At 37.1% G+C, this 25,996-nt stretch overlaps 1 protein-coding gene across 2 annotated transcripts in view; it reads left to right on the top strand.

Annotated features, from left to right (window-relative positions):
* LOC131237095 (protein S-acyltransferase 10-like) overlaps positions 1–25,996 on the top strand; it is a 40,014-nt gene that overhangs the window by 12,683 nt on the left and 1,335 nt on the right. Inside the window, exons 7-10 of one of the 2 annotated variants that reach the window (XM_058234747.1) lie at positions 11,551–11,660; positions 23,036–23,122; positions 23,675–23,758; positions 25,414–25,479. In XM_058234747.1, the coding sequence (XP_058090730.1) occupies positions 11,551–11,660; positions 23,036–23,122; positions 23,675–23,758; positions 25,414–25,479 (347 nt within the window). The remainder of the gene's footprint in view (positions 1–11,550; positions 11,661–23,035; positions 23,123–23,674; positions 23,759–25,413; positions 25,480–25,996) is intronic. The other variant, XM_058234748.1, reaches the window with a different exon arrangement.

Below are 25,996 nucleotides of genomic sequence, written 5' to 3'. Positions count from 1 at the left end.
TCTCTCCTTCTTAGATTGCTTGGCAGATGAAGAAACTGGTCCTTTTGAATCACCTTTGTGAAGTCATCGGCTTCAACCTCAATTATTCATTGAGAATTTTGATGGAATCGAAAATTATTGAGAGATTGAAAATCGATTCTGTTGTTTTATATCTTTTGTAGAAATGATGGTATTTGCTATTTAGAAGTTAAAAATACCACAATACGAAAATGAATAACGTACCATACTATATAACATTTCATAACTAAGTAGTGCTAAACCATAGCTTCTCTAGTACTAAATGTCAAGCTCAAGCGTGGTGTTGAAAATTGTAAGCAATGTCGTCAAGATCGTTATCTAGCACAAATCCTGATAGGGCTTGAATCGTATCGAATCACAAATCATATATTTTTTAATATTTTATTTTCTTAAAATATTAAAAAATTTGGAAAAATAAATTAGAAAAAAATATGAACTCATCAACATCCATTTCCGATCAATATGCCCCAAGAAAAGATACATGTTATGATATTGGCAACTGTGAACTAGTATAATGTATATATATCATGATAATGTTAAAGAATTCTTGTCTTTCCTTTATGTTTTGTCTTTCAAGATATTTGCCTTAAATAAGCATTCAAGGGTACTTTAATATTTTTCCCTGTCTTGAGTGTAGAATCGTATTGGAAAAAGTGACATTTGATTCTTCTATTGACTGAAGAAAAAGATATTTTGATGCCTTTGTTTTAGCCTTTAGGGGTTTAGAATATAAAAATCCGAAATCTCCTCTCTATCTCTCAAAAGACAAAAAATAGAATTTTTAATAGGGGAGGGCCTTGTACAGGTTTTAAAAGCAAAAGGGTAAAAAACATAAAGAAAAGACATAAAAGAATGAAAAAGTTGATTTTTTTAACATAAATTTGGGCGCTGTTTACATAGTCCGCATTTATCTTATGATTTATATGATTTGATACGATGATGTAACGATTTGAAACGATTCATGCGATTCGCTTATAATTTTTTGGGATTTATGATTTGAACCTATGATCCATATCATGTAGCGTGTGACACAATATGAATCGTATGATTTTGACAACATTTATTATAAGCTTTTCGTCGAGGTATTGGTGTTGACCTCTTAGTGGACTTTAAAAAACATTGTGTGCTCGATGGAAGGAATCTAAACTAGTTCAGTCCTTCAGTCTCTACTCTCTACTTCTACTTCCATGGAATAGTAGTCCATGTTAATGTTTTTTGGTCAATAGAAATTATTTGCCTTGTGGAAGCAAACACACTCTGGCCTAAGTCTTTAGTATTTACTCCTTGTGTTCAGATTAACCTTGATAGGCAGGATTTGAGTACCTATGATTTGCAGTTTCGTACAGTGTTTCAAATAGCGCCTGTAGCGTACGGTAGGTAGCGTCATGTGGCTGTAAGGCTACATAGTGTCCTAAATAGCGTAAATCCCCTGTAGTGTACAGTACATCTACGTAGTGTGTAGTGTATGTAGCGTAAGTTACAATGTATTTTCTTACTATTTGATTTTTTTTATTACTTTTTTCATGTTTTCATTGTATCTAATGTTGAGGAATGTGACACTTATATTGTACTTGATACTTTTAACCTATGGAATTTTTATTTCTTTTCATAATTGTGACTTGTGGTTTCAATTAGACATTATTAATTAAAGTGGTTTGCTTAGAAAGTTGTTGATGTGATAATTATTTGATTTGGCTTATATACGTGGATTGGCTTTTGATAAATGATAACTAATACATTGTTTGAACATGCTTATAATTGATAAAATGAATCATCATTTAAACATTTATATATATATATATATATATATATATATATATATATATATTCCTGTTTTTTTTTTTTTCCACTATTTATTATACTCGTCCTATTTTAAAATTAAATAATAGAAGTATCATGTAGCTTACGCTATACACTAGTATTTACGCTACACGCTATTGAGGGCTGAGCGCTACACATCATACTACCGCTATTTAAAACACTGGTTTGTTTATCTTAGTAATTGACAGCCATGCTAACATCGACTCCCGAGTCTCATAGAACAAATATGAGATGAGTTGTTTAATGACCTCACTGAAAACTAGTGTTCCTGTTATCACCGATAAAATTATTGATATTATTTCCAATAATATCGGTATTGACAGGTTGGCAATACTGAAATCCACTTTAATCGTAGGATTTCCAAGTACTGATGATATATTGCTGATTTATCCATATTTTTCATGTATCGCTACAGTATCGATAATGTTATCCTTGATATTGGGTTGGGGAGGTGCTTAAATACTGGGAAAAGGTGAAAAAATAAAAATAAAAGGAAAAGAAAAAGGAGATTCTGGAGTTTTTTATTTTTTCTTGTGGGTGCCTTGTTTGGGACTTAATTCCAACCATTCCTTTTATAGTTTAGTGAATCAAAACACAAATTATTGGGGGAGAAAGTGAAGATGTAAATGTTTGTGGGCCCGAACCCTCGAGGTATGAAAATTTCTGGAAATTTGTTTTTTTGTTTGTTTGTTTTTTTTTTTTTTGGATTTCTTCTCAAATCCATGTCTAGGCATGATTCTCATGCATTGGCATAGATTTGAGTGGAACATCGAGAGATTTGAGGATCGAAGTGGGAGAAATTTGGGAAAATCTGAATTTTCCCATTTTCTTGCCTAACTAATTGGGGCCCAATTTTTCATGATGATGAGGGTTGGCTGATCTATTGATTCATGTTAATCTCTTGATTTTTTGATTTTTTTAATTATTCATATTTTTGAAAATAGAAAAGAATTGGAAATAAATAAATTCCATTTTTTTTTTTGGTTTAAATTTCTGTTCTTTTTTCTTCTTCTTCTTCGTCTTCTTCTTATTTATGGTTACATGCTTATGATTAATGGGTTGCATTTGTTGGTGGAAATCAATTTTTTAAGAAAATATTTAAAAAAATCTGTTTATTTAAAAGATCCTTTTCATTTGAAAATTTATTTTTTGTATGGGTGCATAGTTGTATCATGAAATGCTTGCATGTATGTGCGTATGCATGCATGGATGGATGAATGGATGTGCGTATGATTGTATGTATACACGGATGGTTTGATGGATGGATGGATGGTGGGATGGATTGATGAATGGATTGATGGATGGATCATTTATGTGTGTATGTATGGATGGATCATGGATGTGTATATATATGTATGCGTGGATGGATGGATAGTTGGATGGTTGAAGGGTTGGTTAGATGGATGGATAGTTGGATGTTTCGACATGTATGTTTGAACTCATTTTGGTTATTATTGCACTATTTTATTTTATTTTAAAATTTACTGTAACACATGCTTTAGGCCTCCATTAAAAGGAAACTTATGATGTATGCTTCTTTTTTTGCAATTTTTTTGATTCTTAAATATGTAAATGTGTATTTAAATCTCTTGAAGTTTCACTGAAAAATTCCATTGCTTTCCCCAATGTTTCCCTGAGTCAGTGATACATTTCTTGGTATCAACGATAATATCAATGATATCGATACATGTTTCTGTATCCCTACTTAGAGATACATGTATCGATATTGATGCTACGAATGTTGTTGAGTGTTGACAACTTTATTCATTTTCAGAATTATATTTAAATTCTAGTGTTTATCCTTGCTTTATTGCTACATGTGATTAAAATTGAACTACTTAGAAGAAAAACATCATCTTGTGGAGTATTTTTTATTGTCTGACATTTGAAGAATTGAGATATCGAGAACAAAAAGATGGAATAGAGTTGGGTGGATGAAGTGGAGATTGCCTCTGGAAGTTTTATGTGATTGCCACATACCAATGAAACTGGAGGGGAAATTCATAGGATAGCTATAAGACCAGCCATGCTTTATGGGACATAATGTTGGGTTGTCAAGGAACAAAATGTTCATAGGATGAACATAATTGAAATGAGGATATTGAGATGGATGAGTGGTAGCTAGCATGAAAAGGAAGGGTAAAATTAGAAATGAATGCACTCAAGGGAAATTAGGAGTAGCACCAATTAGTAATTTGACAGGGGAAAGTAGACTTAGATGGTTTGGCCGCCATGTGCAATATAGACCATTAGTTAGGAGCAATGTTTGAAATATCGGTATCCCACCCTTGGGATGCAGATATGTATAGGTTATCGCACGGGATATATCGTTTGTATCGCATAATTTATCACACTTTTTGGGAAACATGGGGAAACATTAGGAAAATGGTTGATTTTTTCAATGAAACTTCAGAGATTATTAAAAAAGACCTTAATACACACTTTTAAATCATAAAATCTCAAAAAAGAAGTGCACATAATAGGTTTCCTTTGTATAGGGTCCTAAGCTAGGCGCTGTTCGATTGAACTAAGACAACTATATTTAGTATCCACCCCGTCCATTTGTTTTTCCATATCATTTTAGGACATTATCCAGAAAATGAAGTAGATCCAACAATCAAGTAGACCATACCATAGGAAATAATGGTGATTGACCATTAGTGGGCTACAAAAGTTTTGGATCAAGCTGATAATTGTTTTTTCTCTTCATTCAAACTTATGTGAAGTTACCAACAAATTGGATACCTAATAAAATATAGGAAAAATTAAGGTGCACCCTAAGAAGTTTTTAATGGTACCGTGTTCAACTACCACTGTTTCTTTGAGTATAGTCCACCTGATAATTGGATCTTCTTAATTCTTGGGATCATTCTATAAAATGGTATGAAAAAACGGATGGACGAATTGGATACAGAATACACACGTCAAGTTGGGCCACACGGTATACAGTCTTAGGTGAGGCCGGGGTCTCACCTAATCTGCTCCCTGCACCACGCTGAAATAGGCTTTTATCATACTGAGTAAACTTTGTTGGGCCCATCGTGAATGTACATGGTTTATCCACGCCGTCCATCCGTTTTTCCAACTCATTTTAGGGGTTGAGAACAAATTTGAAACATATCCAAAGCTCATATGGACCATACCTAGGAAACAATAAAAATAATGATTTACACCGTTGAAACCTTCCTAGGGCCTACAGTGATGTTTATTTTTCATCCAACCAGTTCATAAGATCACAAAGACATGGATGAAGGAAGAGAACAAATATCAGCTTGATCCAAAACTTCTTTGGCCAATAAGGATTTTTTAACAGTAGACGTTCAATTCGCACTGTTTTCTGTGGTGTGGTCCACTTGAGCTTTGGATATGATTCATTTTTTGGGCTAAAACCATAAAATTATTTTGTAAAATGGATGGACGGAGTGGATAAAATACGTGAATTACAGTGGGCCCCACAGAGTTTACTCAGTACACTACTCACTATGTGATCCGCATCCCACCACGCTGCGAAGACGAGCGCTGACGCTCTTTGAGCTCGAGTTGTACAAATGGTTCAAAGTTACATGGGTCCCACAATAATGTATTTATTATATCCACATTGTTCATGCATTTGGAGAGATAATTTTAGATTATGAGCCCAAAAATGAGTCATATCCAAAGCTCAAGTGGACCACACCATAAATAGCAGTGGGGACACTGATTCTCACCGTTAAAACATTCGTAGGGCCCACCATAACGTTTCTTTTCCATCCAATCTGTTCATTAGGTCACACAAACCTGGATGAAGAGGAAAAACAAATATCATATTGATCCAAAACTTCTGTGACCCCCAAAAGGGTTTCAATGGTAGACATTCAATCTCCCACCACTTTTGCAGTGTGGTCCACTTGATCTTTGGATCTTTCTTATTTTTCGGCTCAATCCTTACGATGAGCTCACCAAATGGACGAACGGTTTGGATATAACACATTCCTCTTGATGGGACCCACAAAACTTGGTGACGTCAACACACCAGCTAGCTCGGTGGTGTGCAGTACACCAGCCAACCTGATTCCCGTAAAAAGGGCTTAGACGCCCTTTTTTTCGAAGCAGAGAGGGTTTCGGCCTTCCGGAACCCTAAAATCTCTCTCCAAATCTAACATATCTCCGGATTTGGGTGAGGATTTCTCCGAATTTCGACGGATTTCTCCCCCAAATCGAAGATTTTGTTTGCACTAACCTATGGACGACGCTTTGATTTGAATGGCCCACCAAATGCAACTTCCAATCAGGGTGATCTCTTCTACAAGTACCAAAATCCACCTGTTGAAAGTTTCTCCCTTATTATTATTATTTTTTAATTTTTATTTTTTCGGTTAATGATGCTGTCCCGAACGATATTTGGTGATATTAATCAATATATCGATCGATACAAAGTATTCTGTAAATTTTTTTACTTTCTTAGTCTCTTTCGAAGGATTTCGTATCGCTGGACCGTGATGCCGATAATATCGGCATTTCGAACACTGGTAGTGTTCAAAATATTGGTATCGTGTTACGTATTGCACCGTTAGGATACAAATACTTATTGGTTATCGCATGGGATATATCTGTTGTATCGCGTAATGTATCACTGCTGTTAGAAACATGGGGAGACGTTGGGAAATTGGTCGAAGTTTTTAGTGAAACTTCAGCGATTGTTAAAAATAACATCAATACACACTTATAAATCAAAACATACAAAAAACAAGTGCACATAATAGGTTTTCTTTGTATGGGGTCCTAATCTATGCAGTCTAACTAAATTGATGCAAGTATTCATATAATTTATAAATGTAAGATGTGTGGAAACCCAAGCAAGACATTCAAAAGCAAATGAAGAATCACTATATCAGGTTACATGCATGTTTGATTTTACGTTTGGAAACAAAGATTGCAACTGATTTGTGAGAAATTGAGAAATTTTGATTTTTTTTTTTTAAATTTTACACAAGTCGGCCGGTCTCCTGCAAATCTCAAACTCGAATTGCTGGATTTGTAACAATTAGACACTTATTTAACATGATTTATGGGGAAAAAAAAAGGATTGAAAATGCTCACCAGATCGAACATGCGGGATGTATCCCACTATTTGTGCATTTCGTATCGCACTGGTGGGATACAAGATATATGGCCGATATCGTCAATAATTAAAACACTGTCGTTATGTAGCATAGCTAAATAGCGTAAATTCCCTGTAGCGTATGATAAAGGGGTTGTAGCGTACACTATAGTGTATTTTTAATTTTTGAAGAGTGTCGAGAACATTTTTATTTTTATTTTTTTTAGTTTTGTTTGTTAAAAATGGTGTAAAAGTTGTATTATAAAAAAATAAACTTAAAATATGAAACTAAAATCAAACCTTTCTTTGTTTACTTTCACTTATAATGGTGGTCATCCTTTGTTAAAGTTGGTGTGAAACTTACACGCTTAAAAAGCCTTTAAAACTAAACTTAAAAGAAAAAGGGTTTCGAAAACCCCTATTTGTATAGATTTTTATTTCTTTTCATACTTGTGAGTTGTGAGTTGTGATTTCAATAAAATGGTTTGATTATTATTTTGTAAGTGGTTTGCTTAGGAAGTTGTTGATGTGATAATTTTTTGATTTGGCATATGACTTTATACGTGGCTTGGTTCTTGATAAATGATAATTAATAACTTTTTTGAATAGTCTTATACTTGAAAAAATGAATCATTTTTAGGCATTTTTACATTGTTTACTTTTTTCGAACTAGTTATCATATTTTTCTATATTTAAAGTAAAAAAAATAGAAGTATCGCGTAGCTTATGCTACACGATACAGAGGGCTGATTGCTATGCAACACGCTACCGCTATTTAAAACACTGCTAAATATAAAATGAAGAAGCCCTCCAAGAGAGTGAAAGGGGACTCCGTGGTAATCCGAACAACCCATTTTGGATTGCACTTTGACCATCCCAGTACTTGACGTTCTTGCCTTGATCCCAAGTCTCATTCTCATAAAGAAAACAAACCCAAAATTTTATTCAATGGTAAGCAATCATAGCGTAGGCCATACAAATGGCTTTATTGGGAGTCTAATTCCATGATATGGAGTGTGCAAAGCTCGGGTAGGTTTTCAGTCAAGTCTTTCTACAAGTTGATCAGTTAGGAGGATCAAAGGACTCATGGGGAGTATGCATACCACTTCTGGTCTTATGGTGCGCCACCCAAAGTAGCTGCCTTTACTTGGTTAGTGTGGAGGAAGAGGGTCTTAACGATAGATAATCTTCAGGAAAGATAATTGATTATCCCAAACATGTGTCTGAAGATAATTGATTATCCCAAACATGTGTTGCATGCATAACTAGGACTCTGTGCCTGAGACCATTGATCACTTGTTCATTTTTTGCCCATTTGCTTCCAAGATCTGGGATACCCTCATATCATATTTTGGGGAGGTGTGGCTTATGGCAGGTTTAGTCTAGGATCTCTCTTGTGGGCATTGCATGGAGGTAAGGTGTTTCGTGTCCGTTACGATACGCCCATAAAGGCCGATACGTATAGGTAATGGCCATGATCTTGACACGATATGGGGGTGAAATAAGACAGTTTGTTTTTTGGGTCGTAAAGGCCATTACGGTGGTCATAAAAGCCTTACGGGGCATAACAACCGTTACCCTCGTAAAGGTTGAAAAACAACTACTTTTTTTTTTCCTATTCAAATTCATTTTTCTCCTCCTCTTTTTTTTCTTCCACATTTCTCATTCCCGAAACTCTCCTAGGTCATTTTACAACAGATTTTGACCACTCTTACTATAGTATTAAAGATTAAAAATATAGATTGAAGTGATTTGAGCGAATAGAAGCTTCGAGGGCCTTTTTAAATTTTTTTTTTTTATTATTATTTTTTAATTCCAGAAAATTGAAAAAGTAGTATTTATGCCTTTTTTTTTATATTTTATATTTTTAATTTAAAATTTCTAGTTCTAATGCTTGATTGTGATGTGTAAACATTACAGAAATATGGTTCTTCCGAATGTTTGCTCACTATGTTTATAAGATGCGGAATCAATGAATCATATGTTTCTTCATTGCTACTTTGTTAGAGAGGTGTAGGATTTAGTCTTCTAGCTTTTCGGAGTGCTATGGGTAGGGGTGTACATCGAGTCGAACCGAGTCGAGTTGGCCTCAGCTCAACTCGGCTCGGCCACTAGCTGACCTCAGCTCGAACTCGGCTTGGCTCGGTCCTCGAGCTTGACTGGCCAGCTCGGCTCGGTTCGGTCAACAGCTCGGGCCAGTTTGAGCCGAGTTCGAGCCAAGATTGAGCGGAGTTCGCCTGTGCAGCATTTTCACAATCACATGGACTACACCTTCAAAATCCCACTGTATGTAAAACAACTGCAATGGTTTACAGTTATTTTATCAAACACCTTCTAAGCAACATAAAAATCAAGAAAAAAAGGGTATTTGTTTCATATACATACCTTCCTTGCCACCAGCCGCATTTCGTTGAGTCATTTCATCAAACACTTGGTGAGCATCATCAATATCAGAGTAACTGAGCCACCGAATTGGTTCGATCCGAGTTCGATTCGTGTTGGGTTTGATCCGAGTCAAGTTGGGGCCAGCTCAAACTCGGCTTGAACTCATTTTCGAGCTCAAAAAATCAGCTCGACTCGGCTCGAACTCAACTTCGAACCGAGTCGAATTGAGCTTTTTCGAGTTGAGTTGAGTGAGCTAACCGAGCTAGCTCGGCTCGTGTACACCCCTAGCTATGGGTGTCTCTGGACTCAATTGAGGGCTTTCTTCTATTGTAGCGTGTAGGGAGTGTATGGAAAACAGAGAAAAAGATATGGAGGCTTAGTGGGCTTGTGGTTTTTTAGGCTCTGTGTTAGAAAGAAATAGTCGTGTGTAAAAACAAGAGCGATAAAGCAGAATGTGTTTAGGAGGGCTAAATCTCTAGTCATAGACTTGGTTTCGATTACGAATAGTTCGTTTCCTTTTCCATTGGGTTGGCAATAGTTGGTCTTTTGCTTGTCTATTCTTTTGTATATATTGGCTTCAGCCTTTTAATGAAATTATCATCTTTAAAAAAACATTAGGGACATGTAATCATGTTCACAAATTCATTAGACAGCCCGATACAACATTTTCACGAAAGAGTGGACCGTTACACTACTATAAACATGTTCAAAACAAAAAAAATGAATACATATTTGGAATATTTACATTATTCTCGATTTTCTAGATATTTTTTTAGAAATTTTTGGGCAAAAGAAAAGTTTCAACTGTTATGGGGGTCGTAACAGTCGTAACGCCCCTGTATCAGTAATGGCATGGAGGTATCGGAGGGAAGGACTGTCTCAATTGGCTTTTGCCCTTGCCAGCTATTTGGTGGGCAATTTGGGGTGAACGAAATACTTGCTATTTTCATAATTCCTTTCACTCTGTCGAGGTTGTTACGGAAAGGTTAAAGGTGCTGGTTTTCGATTGGAAACGCTGTTAATTGTCCCCCATGGTTGTTTTTGGTGCCCATTGGGCCTCGTGTATTTTTTCTGTGTTTTGCGGTTTTCTAATAAAATTCTCATCACTCTTTAAAAAAAGAAGAAGTTGGGATTACACACCTAATGGTTGGAGTGGATTTTACATACACATCATGGTGGGCACATAAAAGATCAAGGGCAAGCATCCCTCTCCTAAGTCCTAACTATGAAAAATAAAGAGGTTTTTATTGATGTATTAAAAAAGAGGTGGACTCAAGTCTAACTGATTGGACTATCGGTTTCTGTCCAACCAAGCTGATAACTTCCAACCCTTCATGTGTACGACATCCAACCCGTCCAAGAGTTTGGCCCAATCATGAGCATCGCCTGTTGGAAAACATAGCAAAAACACTCATTGAGTGCACTACACTTGTGTTTTGCTATTTATCGATGGCTGGACATTGTTTTTATGTGGTGTGTCCACTTGATTATTAGGTAGGACTAGCTTTTGTATTAGGAGATCCTCAAGTGGGGCCAACCTATTGGAAGGATTGGATTTCACATGTACTTAATAGGTTGTAAGTTATCATTGGGGTGCACTATAACTTGTGATCCAACCAGTTGGACTTGAGACCTTGAATTTTGTGGGATGCCCGCCCTTGATTTTTGACGGGGCCCACCGTGATGTGTGATTCCACGTTAGACCCAGGATAAAAAATTCAGGCTGACTTATGAGTCAGGTGGGCCACACCAAAGGAAACAATTGGGAGAGAGATGTTAATCAAGTGGGCCACACATGCACAAGGAAATAGACACTTAGAGGAATGAAACCAACCATCTACGTTCAAGATGCATGTTGCCTAATCGAGGATTGGGATGACATATTTGTAGGATATAAAACATGGACATACAAAGTTGGGTCAGGCTTGTTGGGCTGGGTAGGCCATCCAGCCCATTGCCACCCTTAAAAGCAGCTGATGCAACTTTTTTCGGTTCCCAAGTGCTTTGTTGCTGCCTTTTCGGTTCTCAAATGCCCTTTCCTTGAAATGTACCCTCACGTAGTCATGTTTAATAATTAAATTGGAGATGTTTACCTATAAGTTTAACTATAGAAAGGATCTTTAGTTATAGTTTAATAACCTCTTAGACATTCCTTTGAAATAGAATGACTCTTCTAATTTTTTCATTCAACTTTTAAATCAAATTTTAATAGTGATGTGTTTATTTTTTGTTTAATGTCTTTTCAGCCTCCACGGTCAAAGCATTGTCATGATTGCGACAAATGTGTTCTTCAGTTCGATCATCATTGTGTCTGGCTTGGAACATGTATAGGTCAGGGGAACCATTGCCGGTTTTGGTGAGTTTTTATCTTTCCACCAAATCTAATATTTTGTTAGCTTGATCTCCAAGGTATTCAATAACAGTAATGGTGACCATTACGGCCAGCCTTATGGTCATCACAATGTGGGTCATTACTACCATTATGGCCCTGTAACTGCCAACATTTTTTGAGAGGAAGAAAGTATATCGGCCCTGTATCGGCCTGTTATGGCCCCTTTTCAGAGTGGCGATTACAGCACCATATCATGAAATGCCCCCCACACTGTTTCTGTGTTATAAACATTTTTAAATACCGACAGGTTTTTTTTTTTGGGGGTTGGGATGTTATAGGAACGATTTCCTGATTTTGTAGTAGTCTTTGTATTTATCTAAAGTGTTTTTTTTTTTTTTTTTCAAAACACCGAAGAAGAGGGAAAAAAGCCATAGTATTATTATTATTATTATTATTATTATTATTATTTTTGTTTTCATTTCATTTTTTATGGCACCTTAGCATTGTCTTTTGTTAGAGGTATCATGGCAAAAACAGGCCATTATATGCTGTACATTTAAGGGTTGGACTCTGATAAGCAATTGCAATATTGCATTAGATTTTGGCAACTTGTCCACAATATATGTGGCAAACATGGAGGCTATTCAGACTGTAAAAGAATATTGCCTCCATCCCGGATGGCCCATAGGCTGAGAATCACACTGATGGGATCGTCTTAACCATTTGATTTTTTCCATTGAGTTTGGCCTGCTGAACTTTTCTTTCTAATCATGCATTTGGTCACCAATCAAGTGGTTAAGATAGTCTTGTCAGTGTGATTTTCAGGAAATGCCACCTACAATGGGGCGGCCAATTTTCATGTATTGTGTCTTCTGCGTGTACAATGGACGAGACTGTTTATCAATTTATGGCAGGGAACATTGAAATCTAACCGTACTACTCTAAGCTTATGGCAGGGAACATTGAAATCTAACCGTACTACTTTAAGCTTATTTGAGTCATAGGGTAATGTTTATGTAAGGAGATGGATCTATAATGAAAAAGCAGCTGCATATAGAAGGAATTTCTGAGAAGTTTATTAAATTTTCATTTCGACTGATGGAAGTCTACCCCTCCAGGACCAAGTTCATGCTCCAGAGGTCGAGGTCTTTAAGACGGCCAACTTCTGGGTGGAGTTGGCTAATTGTATTTTTGCTTCTTCTGATATGGAGTGGGTTGTAAAGTTGGGGCGGCTGTAAAGTTCTCGCCCTTTGGCTTTTTTATTTTTTATTTTAATTATTATTATTATTATTATTATTATTATTTTAAAATAAAAGCTGTGTTGCTTTTCAGAAAAAAGGAGTCTACCCCTCTGATTTTTGCTGAGGGATCAATTAAGGGTTGAAATTTGATACCTATGTAGAAGGTTTTATATGTTGACTTACCTTTTGTGCATATGCTATGCATCTATTTGGGTCATTGGGCTGCATTGAATTCAAGAGCCAGGTTATAACAAGCCACTTCTCTCATAATTGTCAGAAGTAGGGTCATCAGCTTTAGGTCGTTTCTTGGTGCCAATTATTTATATTGAATTCGGTGTTGCTGGTGGCGTCAAATCTGAATCCAGACATATCTGGTGACTAGTGTTTTCAGTAGCGCTTGTAGCGTAGCGTAGCTAAAACGCTACCTGGTAGCGTAAGCTATGGGGCATGTAGCATACCGTCTGCTACCTAAAATCTCCTCTCTCTATTTATTTATTTATTTATTTTTTAATGTTTTTCTTCTATGCTAGTTCAACACCTATTTTAAAATGGTGGTGACTCATCCCCATCACACGTGGCACTACATTAGATCAATTTGGACCATCTAAATTGTGATTTAGAACATGGATAGAGCACTTAGATCAATCCAAACCATCCAAATTGTGGTCCATATTTGTGAATTTGTGATGTTTCAATATAAAAAAAAAAGATCACACTTAGAGATGTCTGAAGGCAAAGAGGTAGTGAGATTTTGCGTGGAAATATGTGGTTGACAATCCATATTCGCAATAAAAAAACTCATAGGAATTATGTATTTTGTAAATTTTATCATATTTTTTTTTCTGTTATTTTAATTTAAAAATAGTAAGTATCATGTAGCTTACACTATACGCTATCTAGCTTACGCTACACACTATAGAGGGCCAAACACTACAATATACACTACAAGCTATTTAAAACACTGCCGGCGACGTAGAAAGATTTGCAAGATGATTTCGGCATGCAAATCGGAAGAAACTTCCGTTGACTAGGGTTTGTATTGGAAGTCTTGATTTGTCTCGCTAGCATTAGATCTGGAGGTCTTTTAACTATGAATGGGGGAAAACATCAATTTTGGTGGGCTTTAGCACTTCCATATGAGAATCATGCACCTTGATGGTTCATGCAGGTGCTCTACGGTTCTTGTATGACAATGATGAAACTTAATCTCCTTTCATCACTGTACAAGTTAACTTGGGGGAAGGGAGGGATGGTAGACCCTCAAAAGAGAGAGAGAGAGAGAGAGAGAGAGAGAGAGAGAGAGAGAGAGAGAGAGAGAGAGAGAGAGAGAGATTTTTTATTTTATTTTTTACACATGCACTCACACCCCACACATATGATAGTGGATTTTCACCACAATGGGTACGCGAACCCTTGACCGCTTGTTGAAACTCTTGTGAGTCTACCACTGAGGCAAGAAAGAAGGATTTGAGAGAAGAAGAAGGTGATGAAGGTGATGAAAGGTGCTCTTATATCACGTAGATGCAAAGAGAGGAGAGGAGAGAAGGAAAAGATTGGAGAAAACTTGATAAAGTCTCTCCCTCTAGGAATTTGTAATGATCTTAGGATTACAAAGATAAACCAAAGATAAATACAATGGAATGAAATCAAATAAAGGAGACATACTCCAATATGGTAGTCTGCACGTAGACACAGAATGGTGCCACAATATGGTAGTCTTCATGTACATAGAACTGTGTACACTAACAATTACAAAGTTGTTCCATAAGATGGTTCTTGCTCAATATGATACCAAAATTAAATGCTTCCAATCTAACAATGCTTGTGAATACCTACACCTTGATCTTCAAAAATATTTCTTAGAATATCCACTTGACTTTGTGCTCTCGACGTGCACACGATTGTGTCCTCTAACATTAATTATGTTTCTTATAAACCCTTATCTCCTTTCCACCAGACTTTTTTTTTTTTTTTTCATATACTAGATTTTTATTCTCACTAAAGTTGCAAATGCCCTGGATGAACCTAACTGTTGAAAGCAACGGCGATAGAGGAAATGCTTGGCTTGGAAAAAAACTAAGAGCATGGGACTTACTTGGTCTTCCAATTGGGAAACATGTCTGTCAGTTGCAAATGGGTCTTGCACTTAGTACAAATTGATGGTTCTATAGAAAGGTATAAAGCCTGGCTTGTTGTTAAAGGCTCCACCCAGCAATACTGGGTGGATTACGAAGAGATGTTTTTGATGCACTCACCAAATTAAACTCAGTTCGCATTCTCCTATCCCTCATTGGCTTGTCACTCATCATGACCGGCCCCTTCACCGACCAGATGTGAAGAATGCCTTCCTACATAGCAACCTTAAAGAAGAAATCTAAGTGACTCTTCCTTTTGAATTTCGACCTAAGGGGGAGAAAGGAAAAGTTTACAAGTTTAGGAAGACTCTTTATGGCCTCATACAATCCCCTACGGCTTAGTATGAAAAAAATTGGAAAATATGGTCTCACTGGTTGGCTTTAAATGATGTTCTTCTGATCACTCTATGTTTATAAAGAAGGCAAATGACAATACACCATTTTAGTTGTTTATGTTGATGAGGACATTCTTATTGGCAATGGCAAGCAAGAGATTAGCCAAGGTAAGAGTTCTCTGGCTAAAGCACTTGAAATGAAGGATTTGGGACATGTAAAATAGTTCCTTAGTATTGATGTCAATTATAAATTGCATGGTTGACAATAGTGTTTGAAATATCGGTATCATGTTACATATCACACCATTGGGATATGGATAAGTATTGGTTATCGCATGGGATATATCGATTGTATCGCGTGAGGTATCACTGTTGTTGGAAATATGAGAAAACATTGGGAAATTGGTTGAATTTTTTAATAAAACTCCAGTGATTGTTAAAAAAGACATCAATACAGACTTATAAATCAAAACATTACAAAAAGCAAGTGCACATAATAGGTTTTCTTTGTATGGGGTCCTAATCTATGCACTATCTAAATGAATTGATGCAAGTATATTCAAAGTCTATTCATATAATTTATAAATGTAAGAAGACGTGTGAAAACACAAGCTATACATTCAAAAGAAAAAGAAAAATCACTAGATCAGGTTACATACATGTTTGATTTTATGTTTGGATACAAAGATTGCAACCAATTTGTGAGAAATTGGAAAATTTTGATTTTTTCAATTTTTCGCAACTTGGCTCATCTCCTCCAAATCTCGAAATCGAAGCTCCCAATTCATGATTTTTCATGCATGGATTTGTAACAATTTGATACTGGTTTAACATGATTTACAGAAAAAAAAAAAAAAATGATTGAAAATCGAAAATGCTCACCGGATCGAATATGTGGTATATATATCAATACTTGTGCGTTCGGTGTCGCATAGGTGGGATACAAGATATATCGTGGGATATATCGGCCGATATCGTTGATACTTAACACACTAGTTGACAATCAAAATAAGTTGATTATCCTAACATGCATTGGTGACTAGTCAGCCGCGTTATCTACCTCATCATAACTTGCTCGGATATCACTTACGTAGTTGGGGTGGTTAGTCAATCATACAATTTTCGTTTACTCAACATCTCAAGGCTGTCTTTAGAATTCTTCCATACTAAGTGTTTGCATCTGTTAGAGGCCTCTTGTATTCTAATCATATGGTCACTTAAAATATCAGTGGCTATTGTGATATTGATTCTGCTGGCTCAACTTTCGGTAGACGATCCACCACGGGTTATTGTATGCCTGTGGGTGGAAATCTTGGGACATGGAAATGCACAAAAGCAGGTAGTGGTTGCTTGATCATTTGCTGTAGCATAGTACCACACAATGGCTTAAGTCGCCTGTGAGCTAATTTGGGTTAAATCTCTTTATAGGCAAGATATTCAATAATGGTAATAGGCCGTTATGTATGTTACGGGCTGTTGAGGCCTTATAACAATAAACAAATTTTAAAGGAAGAAAATGTAGTCCCCATACGGACTGTTGTAGGGCTGTTCCCCCCCCCCCCCAACCAAAGAATGGCTGTTATAGTCCCATATTGCGTAATAGCTTCCACTGTTACCGTTATGTAACGGCCACTACGTAACTGTTTTTGAACACCGTGCTGTTAGGAGATGGATTTTAATATATCTTCATCTAGTCTATATTGTGATAATCAAGCAGTCATATATATCATCTAAAATCCTGCCATCCATGAGTAGACAAAACACATTGAAGTCAATAGCCAATTTGTAAGAGAAAATATTGCTTCCAAGATCAAACATGCACCAGCTTGAGGAGTTATACTAGACATGGTCTTTGATCTATGTGAGGGGCATTGTACATGAGTGAGAGAGTGCACACATTCAGTTGTCCTTCAGAACACCTTATCTCTTCTAATCTTGGAAGATAATGGTGCGGTTAGATGTCATTGTATTCAAATTTGAGTCTTTTGTATCTAGAACCATTATAAAGAAATAGAGGTAGGGGACCAGTACATCCTCTTTCTTCTTTCTCTCCCACATGTTCTCCTCTTCACCTCTCTTCCCTTCTCTGTTCTCCTTAGTCTACACAGATATTGCTTATGTTGTCAATGTGAGAAGTCAGTTCATGCATGCTTCATCTCCCATCATCTAGAGGCAGCGTATTGGATCCTTCACTACTTAATGCTCTTGGACTGGCTTTTTGTTATTGTTATTGTTATTTGGTTTTTTTTTTTTTGTTTTTTTTTTTTTGTTTTTTTTCTTTTTCTTGAATCGTAAATGCTCCAGGGTTTATTGTACTCCAATAAAGGGATCTAGACTTCGTGGCTATTAAGATGAATATTGGGCTGGATCTTCAAATGATCAATGATCGGAGGTCTACATGTGGGTGTTGCTTTTTTATTTTTTTTATTTTTATTTTTTATAAATTATGAGAGGTAACCTGGTCATTTGGAAAAGCAACAAACAGACCGTGGGCAGTAAATCATCTACTGAAGATGAATTTTAAGTGATGACTCAGGCCACATGTGAAATTATTTGGCTTCAATCTCTCCTTCCAAAAATGGGTTTTGATGTTTCTTCACCTATTCTGTTACATTGTGATAATTAGGCAACATTTCATTGCACTTATAATCAGGTTTTTAACGAGGACCAAAGATATGGAAGTTTATTGTCCACATTTTTTGAGAGGGTTACCTCTAAGTTATTATGAACTCGCCTGTTTGCTTTGATAATCAGATTCTGGATATTCTTACAAAAGCTTCAAGTTCTTCACATATTTGTTGTACATTGGACACGCTGGGAATGTGATGAGGACATCGTGCATACGCACGCCAGCACATCACCACCCCTACGCACGTACGTACGCAGAAGGAGGACCCTACCATCGATCTGACTCGATGATGACGTCCAGGGAAGGCCTCCTAGTTAGAAGACAAGTTCTGGTTTAAAAAAAGTGGGCCCGATAGTCAAGAAAAGCCCATCCTGGGATCTCATGATCGTGGCCCTCTCGTCAGATTGATTTCATATTTTAGGTTTTGCTTATTGTTATTATTTAGAACATTGTGAACGCTTTAGATTTCTCTATTTGGTTTTTATTTTAGTTTACTTCATCGCCAAGTAATAGGTTGTGCACATGGAGCGAGTTTTGGGGTATAGGATTTTTCCTATAAATAGACACCCCTTGTAGTTCTTTTGATTTATTGAAGTTAATAAAAAAATTCCTGCTTTATTTTTCTGCTCTCTTCCTGAGTTGTGGAAGAATTCAAAAGTGGGTGCGAAGCCCTCCCTTTTCGAAGGGCTAACTACCATAGTGCGAAACCACATCGATCCCGATTCACCCTCATCCTCCATCTTTTTTTTTCCATCTTCCCTTACCATCCGTACTTCGAATTCGTCCCTTTTGTTGCATTAGATTTCTTCATTACAGCAGGTTTCTAGATTTCGGCCCGTAGACGAGCTGAAACTTCGGCGGAACACCACACTCAGACCAGAGCTCGGATCGACGTCAGATTTGGTGGTTTTACAGCCCAAGCCTGGCCAACCAAGGCCTAGGAATCCGTTTCTGGATTCCGTCCCCCACCACAAGTGCGGCCAGCCTCAGGCGCACGTGCGCCCGCACCTGGCTCGCTGTCCGCACGCAGGGACTGTCTCGGGTTCAGGTTTCTTCCTATTTTTCTCTCTTTATAATTTCATAAATCCTGACCCTAGATTACATTATCCCTAATTGATTTGCCCATTTTCTCATCCTAGGGTTCCTTAAATTGAGATTGGGGAATCCCTTGGATTAGGGACTGATTCTTATGCATGTGTGGTTGATTTCTATTTCCCTTTGAGTATTGTTTGGTTCATAATTTTCATTGATCCAGCCCTAACGTGCGTAGGCTTGGATCCGCATAGATTCCACTTTAATTGAATTTTGGATTTTCATGTGGGATGTGAAATTTGTGTGATTGTTTCTGAATTGGTGTGATCTAAGCCTGAAATCTTGCATATCATATTTAAATTCATGTCCTGCATCAGAATGAGTGATATGATATATGCTCTAGATTGAGGGGAAGTCTAAAAGGTGTTATACATAATTTAGTGCTCCTGCAGAACAAGATAAGCCCATATTTACTTCTCCTTTGTAATATATCTTTATCTCATATCTATTGAACAAACTATATAAATGATAGGAAAGATAAGCTTTCTTTTTCTCTGGCTTTTCTTTTTTCCTTACCCCCATCACTGATGTAGGACATGGATCAAGCACATTCCTAACATGCATGGACTGGAAAAAGCCCAAAGAGAAATGAACAAAATTCAACATAGTTCAACTGGTCAACCAATTAGATCGACAAGTCCAAATTCCAACAGAAATTCCAGATTGCTTGCTGGCTGATTTCTACCAGTTTAGATAGGTTGATAGATCTGTCGATATGTCGAAATACTGTTCGACAGCTCGACAGATCGGGTTGACAAGTCGAAATTCATAAAATTTTCAGTTTTAGTCTCTGGATGTTTTTGAGCCATTTCAACAAGTTGACGGACGCAGAAATTTCCGTGTTTTACAAAATTTGTTTCCTTATTTGATTAGAACTCTTTTAATTGCATTTTAGGATTTGTTTCAGGCTGTTTAAGGATGTTAAACTCATTTTTTCAGAATCAATCAATCTATTAATAAAATTTCTTAGAAACTTTTTCCATCTCTCATGGATTCGAGAATTCTCTTGTGGATTCAAGGTGTTTCTTGATCAAGAAAGATGGTGATCGACCTCATCACGTCCTTCCTTGCATCAGTTGGTATCAAAGCGAGCCTTTTCCTCAGATTGATGGCTTCTAACAACGAATCGGACAACAATCCCATGGACGATGCTCCAGGGAATTTATCCTTTAACAGTGGAGGCTTTAGAAGCGGCATGGCAAGAGAATCGACAAGTTATGCAGGCTGATGGGGACATCAGAGGACCTACTCAAGTGTACCAGATACGGAGACAACAACCCACATCAGCGCAACTTTCTTTGTGAATGGGAGACGAGTTCCAAATGGGGCCCGTCAGACCATTTTGAAGACCCCACATGCATTGGACATGCATTAGGAAGACCCCACCTTGGGATGATGTATGTGTGTTGCTTACGAGATCATATGTCCTGCATCACAGGCTACCATCAATCCCATGACAGAGGCCCGAGGGCAACTCCCTGTTCGTGGCGATGATCCGCCTCCAGTAGGCGTTGGAATTCACTGGCGGTGAATCACATAATCATACTTAAGGATGTGGGATCTAGCGAGGAGGAGATGGATAACATGATCCTCCAACATCCCAGACGAGGAGACAATCAGGAGATCAAACGGATTGAGAATTCAGGATGAAAGTTGGTCTTTTTAACTTCAACGGCCAACTCCACGTCGAGGACTTTTTTGATTGGCTACTTGAAATCAAACGTTTCTTTGACTACATGGACATCTCTGAAGAGAAGAAGGTTAAACTTATGTCTTACAAGTTGAAGGGCATAACTTCGGCTTGGTGGGAGCGGCTTCAAATTGCATGGATGAGATAGATGAAAGTGCCAATTCGCACATGGCCGCGGATGACCGCGGATGAAGCGGTTGTTGCGCGTGATTCCTCCCTAGCGGTTACGTTCAGGTATTTTCCAACAATAACAAAATTATCGGCAGGGTAGCCGGTCGGTGATGGGTTATGCATAGAAGTCACATGGTTTGTCGGCGAGAGGTGACCTGGTAAAGACGGAGTCGTGATAGGGCGCCAGATTCATTAGTAGTGTACGTGTGGCCCTTGTGGAAACGGAGAACCAACCCAAGACTTTAAAGTGGAAGGACATTCTCTTATAACTGAACAAGATTTCACCAAACAATATGAGGAGACGGGAGATGTAGATGCATTAGTTGAAAAAGAAAAATATGTGGAGCCCGTGAACATCTTAGAGGATTTGAAACTAGTGTTACAGGAGTTCAAGGCAATTGTGCCCGATTAACTTCCCAAGGAGTTACATCCTGTGTGAGATATACAAAACCACATTGATCTTGTCCTTGGAAAAAGTTTTCCTAATTGCATGCATTATCAGAAAGAATGCGAGATCTTGCAGGCACAAGCGGAGGAACTGATCCATAAGGGCCAAGACAAGGAGAGCATGAGTATATGTGTTGTGCCAGCGCAGGAGTCTAACATCAAGTACAAGGAAGAGGCTAACAAACATTGGTGCCATAAAGTGTTTTAACTGGATGATAATGTGCTAGTTTACTTGTGCAAGGAAAAGTTTCCGACTGTGGTGTATAACAAGTTGATGAATAAGAAGATAGGCCCTGTTCTGATCCTTAAGAAAATAAATGATAACGCCTTTGTTCTTAATCTTTTAGAGGACATAGAGATCTCAAGGACTTTAATGTAGCAGACTAGTATAAGTATTGTGATTCAAGTCCGCTGAAGAACTCGAGGAGGTTGAACACGTATTGTGAACCAAACTCGAGGATGAGGTTTTTTTTTTTTTTTTCTCAACTGGAGGGGTTTGATGTAGGACGTGGATCAAGCACATTTCTAACACACATGGACCGGAAGAAGCCCAAAGAGAAATTGACAAAATTCAGCATAGTTCGACCGGTCGATCAATTGTGTTGACAGGTTGAAATCCTGACAGAAATTCTAGATTGCTTGTTGGCTGATTTTTGACAGTTTAGATAGGTCGATAGATCTGTCAACAGGTCGATAGGTCGAAATTCATTGAATTTCCAGTTTTAATCTCTGGATGTTTTTGTGCCATTTCGATAGGTCGATGGACGCGGAAATTTGCGCATTTGTCAGCATTTGTTTTCTAATTTGATTCGGACTCTTTTAATAGCATTTTAGGGTTTGTTTAGGGTTATTTAACGATGTTAATCTCTCTCTCTCTTATTTATTTATTTATTTATTTTAATTTTAAGAATCAATCAATCAATAAAATTTCTTATAAACTTTTATTATCTCTCGTGGATTTGAGAATTTTCTCTTGTGGATTCAAGAGTGCCTCGAGGATTTAACGTGTGTATCGATTGAGGAAGATGGTGATCGACCTCATCATGTCCTTCCCTACGTCAATTACCATGGGTCTTTACAATTCCTAACTTTCAATGTCTTGTGAAACCATTGTAGACAATAATATCAGTATACTTACTACATTGGTTACTTATTTTGCTCATAATAGTGCTGTTTTTCCACTTGGCAATGCTTTTTTTTATGTTTGATGGGCATCATAAAAGAATTCTATTATTGAAAGAATTCAATGAAGGAAACTGCATACTCGTAATCAGATGTGATTTTTTCTGCTCATAGTTTCAGTAATATCACTTGATGAAGCATTTTGGCAGTTGCCGATGATCTAATATCTCCAGCTTATGCTTCCAATTGATGAAGGGGATTGCTTTAATTGGCCAAAGTGGGCATAAAAGCAAAAGTTTGAGAGATTACTGGTTATAATTCTAAATTTCTGCATAGGAAGGTATTCCGTTGTATATTCCAACTTGATCCCTATGAAGTATATGTCCTCTCAGGTCTTTGAATGGGGCATCCATTCTTGGACATATTTCCAATTGCTATTGAATTATGAGAATTTTCATGTTGGTTTTGATAACCTTCTCATACGTCATCTTTATTAGTAACATGATTTGGTTTTTGTTGTAACGTTTCCTTTAATAGGTGGTACATTTTTGAAGAAACAATTCTGTGCATTTGGACTGGCATCTTTTACATCACTTTCTTGAAGGCCAATATTACAAGGCAATGGTATGTCTTTCTTTCTTAAGGATTCGCATTTGATCCTTGAACTAAATTGTATCTTACCACTACCTTGATTATAAGCGAAGTTGTTGTCTCCATTCACCAAACTCACCAACATGTGCAAGATCTGGGTTGTTCAGTCAGGCCCCAGAGTGGTGTGTGCCTTAGCAGCCCAAACACCAGGCTGGTCCAAACATAAGGCAGGCCACATGTCAGGAAAAAATGTTGGTTATTCTCTTGGGACATCCAATTTTTCATACATGTGGGCCATCTGAGAAGTGGACTGGTCTATTTTCACTCTCCAGCACTTAACATGGTTCCCTCTTGATGAGCGGTCAGATTCACACATACATGTGTGTTATCACATGTTGGGTGACTGAAGATGTCTTACAGCATGTGCAATTCCTCATCCCACAATCATGATATGTTATCTATAGTGGCAGATGCAAGTTATGTTCTACAAAGAGAATTTATTTGGAATTTTTTAAAAACACTTTAATGCAATTCTGTATCATTTGACTATCTCTGATTGGATCTTGGAATGTAATGTAAAATCAGGTGGAAGGATGCGATCGTGATATTGCTTTTGGCCATTTTGTGCATTTCCCTCATTTTTCTGCTCTTACTTCTTCTTTTCCATAGGTAAGATTTGCAACTATCGTCACATATACATCACACTTTCATCGCTCTGTTTTTGTATATACTTTCATCAATGTCCCACAGCTAGTTAACCCCTCTTTATACAAATAGAAAACAATTGGAGAACAACAAATTAAAAGCATCACCTTGTTGTAAACTAATTCAAACAAATAATAAATATCCTGCATAAAGTTTCAGTATATCACACTGCACAACTTTGAACAAACCAATTCAGATTTGAAGGATTTCATGTTTCCATAGCCCCTTCTATGGCACACATTTACCCATCTCACTTTTCCTCCCTGAGGTGGACTGAAGCAATTTGTTAGTGGCCATGATAGACTAAAGTAATCTTTAGTAATCATTTACATGACATATATTTATGGAAAAAAGTTACATTTATACATCTATTATTAGAAAGATCATTTAGTAGTGAGTTTAACAGTACCACCAGGTCAAGTAACTAACAAAAGGATTCAGGATTGATGAATACAAAACACTCCACCTTCCTCATAATAAATAATTCAAATAAGAAAAGAGTCCTACGTAAAGATTTAGAAATTTTTTGATACTCTGGCAGAGTGATGGATGATATGCAGGCACTTAAACCGTCCAACTTATATTACTCAATTTAGATGTACCATGAATAACAAATGAAACTTATTTGATTATCTTACTATCTGATTGGTGGGCATTTATTGGACAGTTAAAATGAAAAATATCCAACAGTTCTATTTCCACAAGCAAGTGGTGTCCATGAATCAGAGGTTAGGGTTGTTCCACCATTCTGATATTGGGATTGCAACTTGGCAACAGTGGACTGCACAATTATTTGGTTTTATAATATTTGAGTTAATATATGGCACATGTATAGTTTCTGAGTGCCTGCATATCAAGCATCATATGCTGCCTGAGTATCATATAATTCATGAAGTTTTGAAATTTATAACAATAAACAACATATGAAGGTAATAATAATATACTTGTAATTTTACGACTCCTAATCCCCTCTTTTCACTGAGTTCTTCTATCTCACCTTTCCTTCCCACGGACCACAGTAACTTTGCAGTAGCCAAGTAACTTGGCAAATTACATTAGAACAGTTCACAACTCCAGAAATAAAACTGTGAACAGGCTAGAACTTTTCCCAGATTTTCTTACCTATAAAATCAGTTTTTATCAATTCTCACCCATAAAATCAATATTTGGGGCTGGTGTTTGATAATTTTGATAATGACCAATTATTTTAATATTATGGTACGTGAAAATATTGCATGAGCTGACCCCATATGGCCGGTTTGATGATGATGATGGAATGATTGCATTGATACCATGAAAAACTCTTACAAGTTGTTCAAGAAAACTTGTCAGAACTGCTGCAACTTGGAATTACATGGTCTTCTCAAGGAAGTTAACATAGCTTATTGGGTAAAAGAAAATATGGTCTTTATAATAATGAATAACATAGTTGTCCCAATTGGCTGGGCAAGTTTCATTTCCCTCTTCTTTTATATATTTGTTTTAAGTGCTATTTAGGTAGGACAATGTGTTTTTTTCATTACCGTGGCACATAACAGTACTTTTCCTACAGAAGGTAGCTAAAAATGTGACACCTGAGAATCTGACATGTGAGATCTCATCTTGACATTTTTCTGCAGTTATCTGGTATTGACAAATCAAACTACGTACGAGCTTGTAAGGAGGCGACGCATTTCATATTTAAGGTCTGAATATATGTTTTTTTTTTTTGGCATTTCCCATCAAATCGAATTAAAATTACTCATCTCATAAAGCGGCAATGACCAAATTGTAATTACCTTAGTATTCATATTGAGGACTGGGCTCCTAATTGCAATTACCTCAATTTCAGTTTGTACTTGAAAGGAATCCAACTGCAATGTGAAGGCCACTTCCTCATTTCAAATGTGAGGAACATCATTACAATTTGACCATTTCCTCCCCTTTAAACTGACGGTTTGTGATTCAATGCACGTATATCCACATGCAGCCTTAGATAGGGCTTTCAACTGGTCAGGTTCGTGTTTTGCCCTTTATTACCCATACTGGGCTAGCAGGGTTCGATTCTTCTGGGTCTAGGTCTAGTTTTTGAAGACTTGGTCCTAGATCTGGTCGGGTTCAGATAACCCGTCGGGTCTTTAAATATAAGTTTCAAGTTGGGCTCAGGAGTCGGGACAACTAAGTGCATTTCCATGGTTGGACCCACTCAATGAATTTCTTAGA

Source organism: Magnolia sinica, chromosome 2 (genome assembly GCF_029962835.1).
Source record: "Magnolia sinica isolate HGM2019 chromosome 2, MsV1, whole genome shotgun sequence".
In the NCBI taxonomy this organism is placed as follows: domain Eukaryota; kingdom Viridiplantae; phylum Streptophyta; class Magnoliopsida; order Magnoliales; family Magnoliaceae; genus Magnolia; species Magnolia sinica.
The sequence above is the reverse complement of the archived record's forward strand: the minus strand, read 5'-3'. Positions and strand labels throughout refer to the sequence as shown.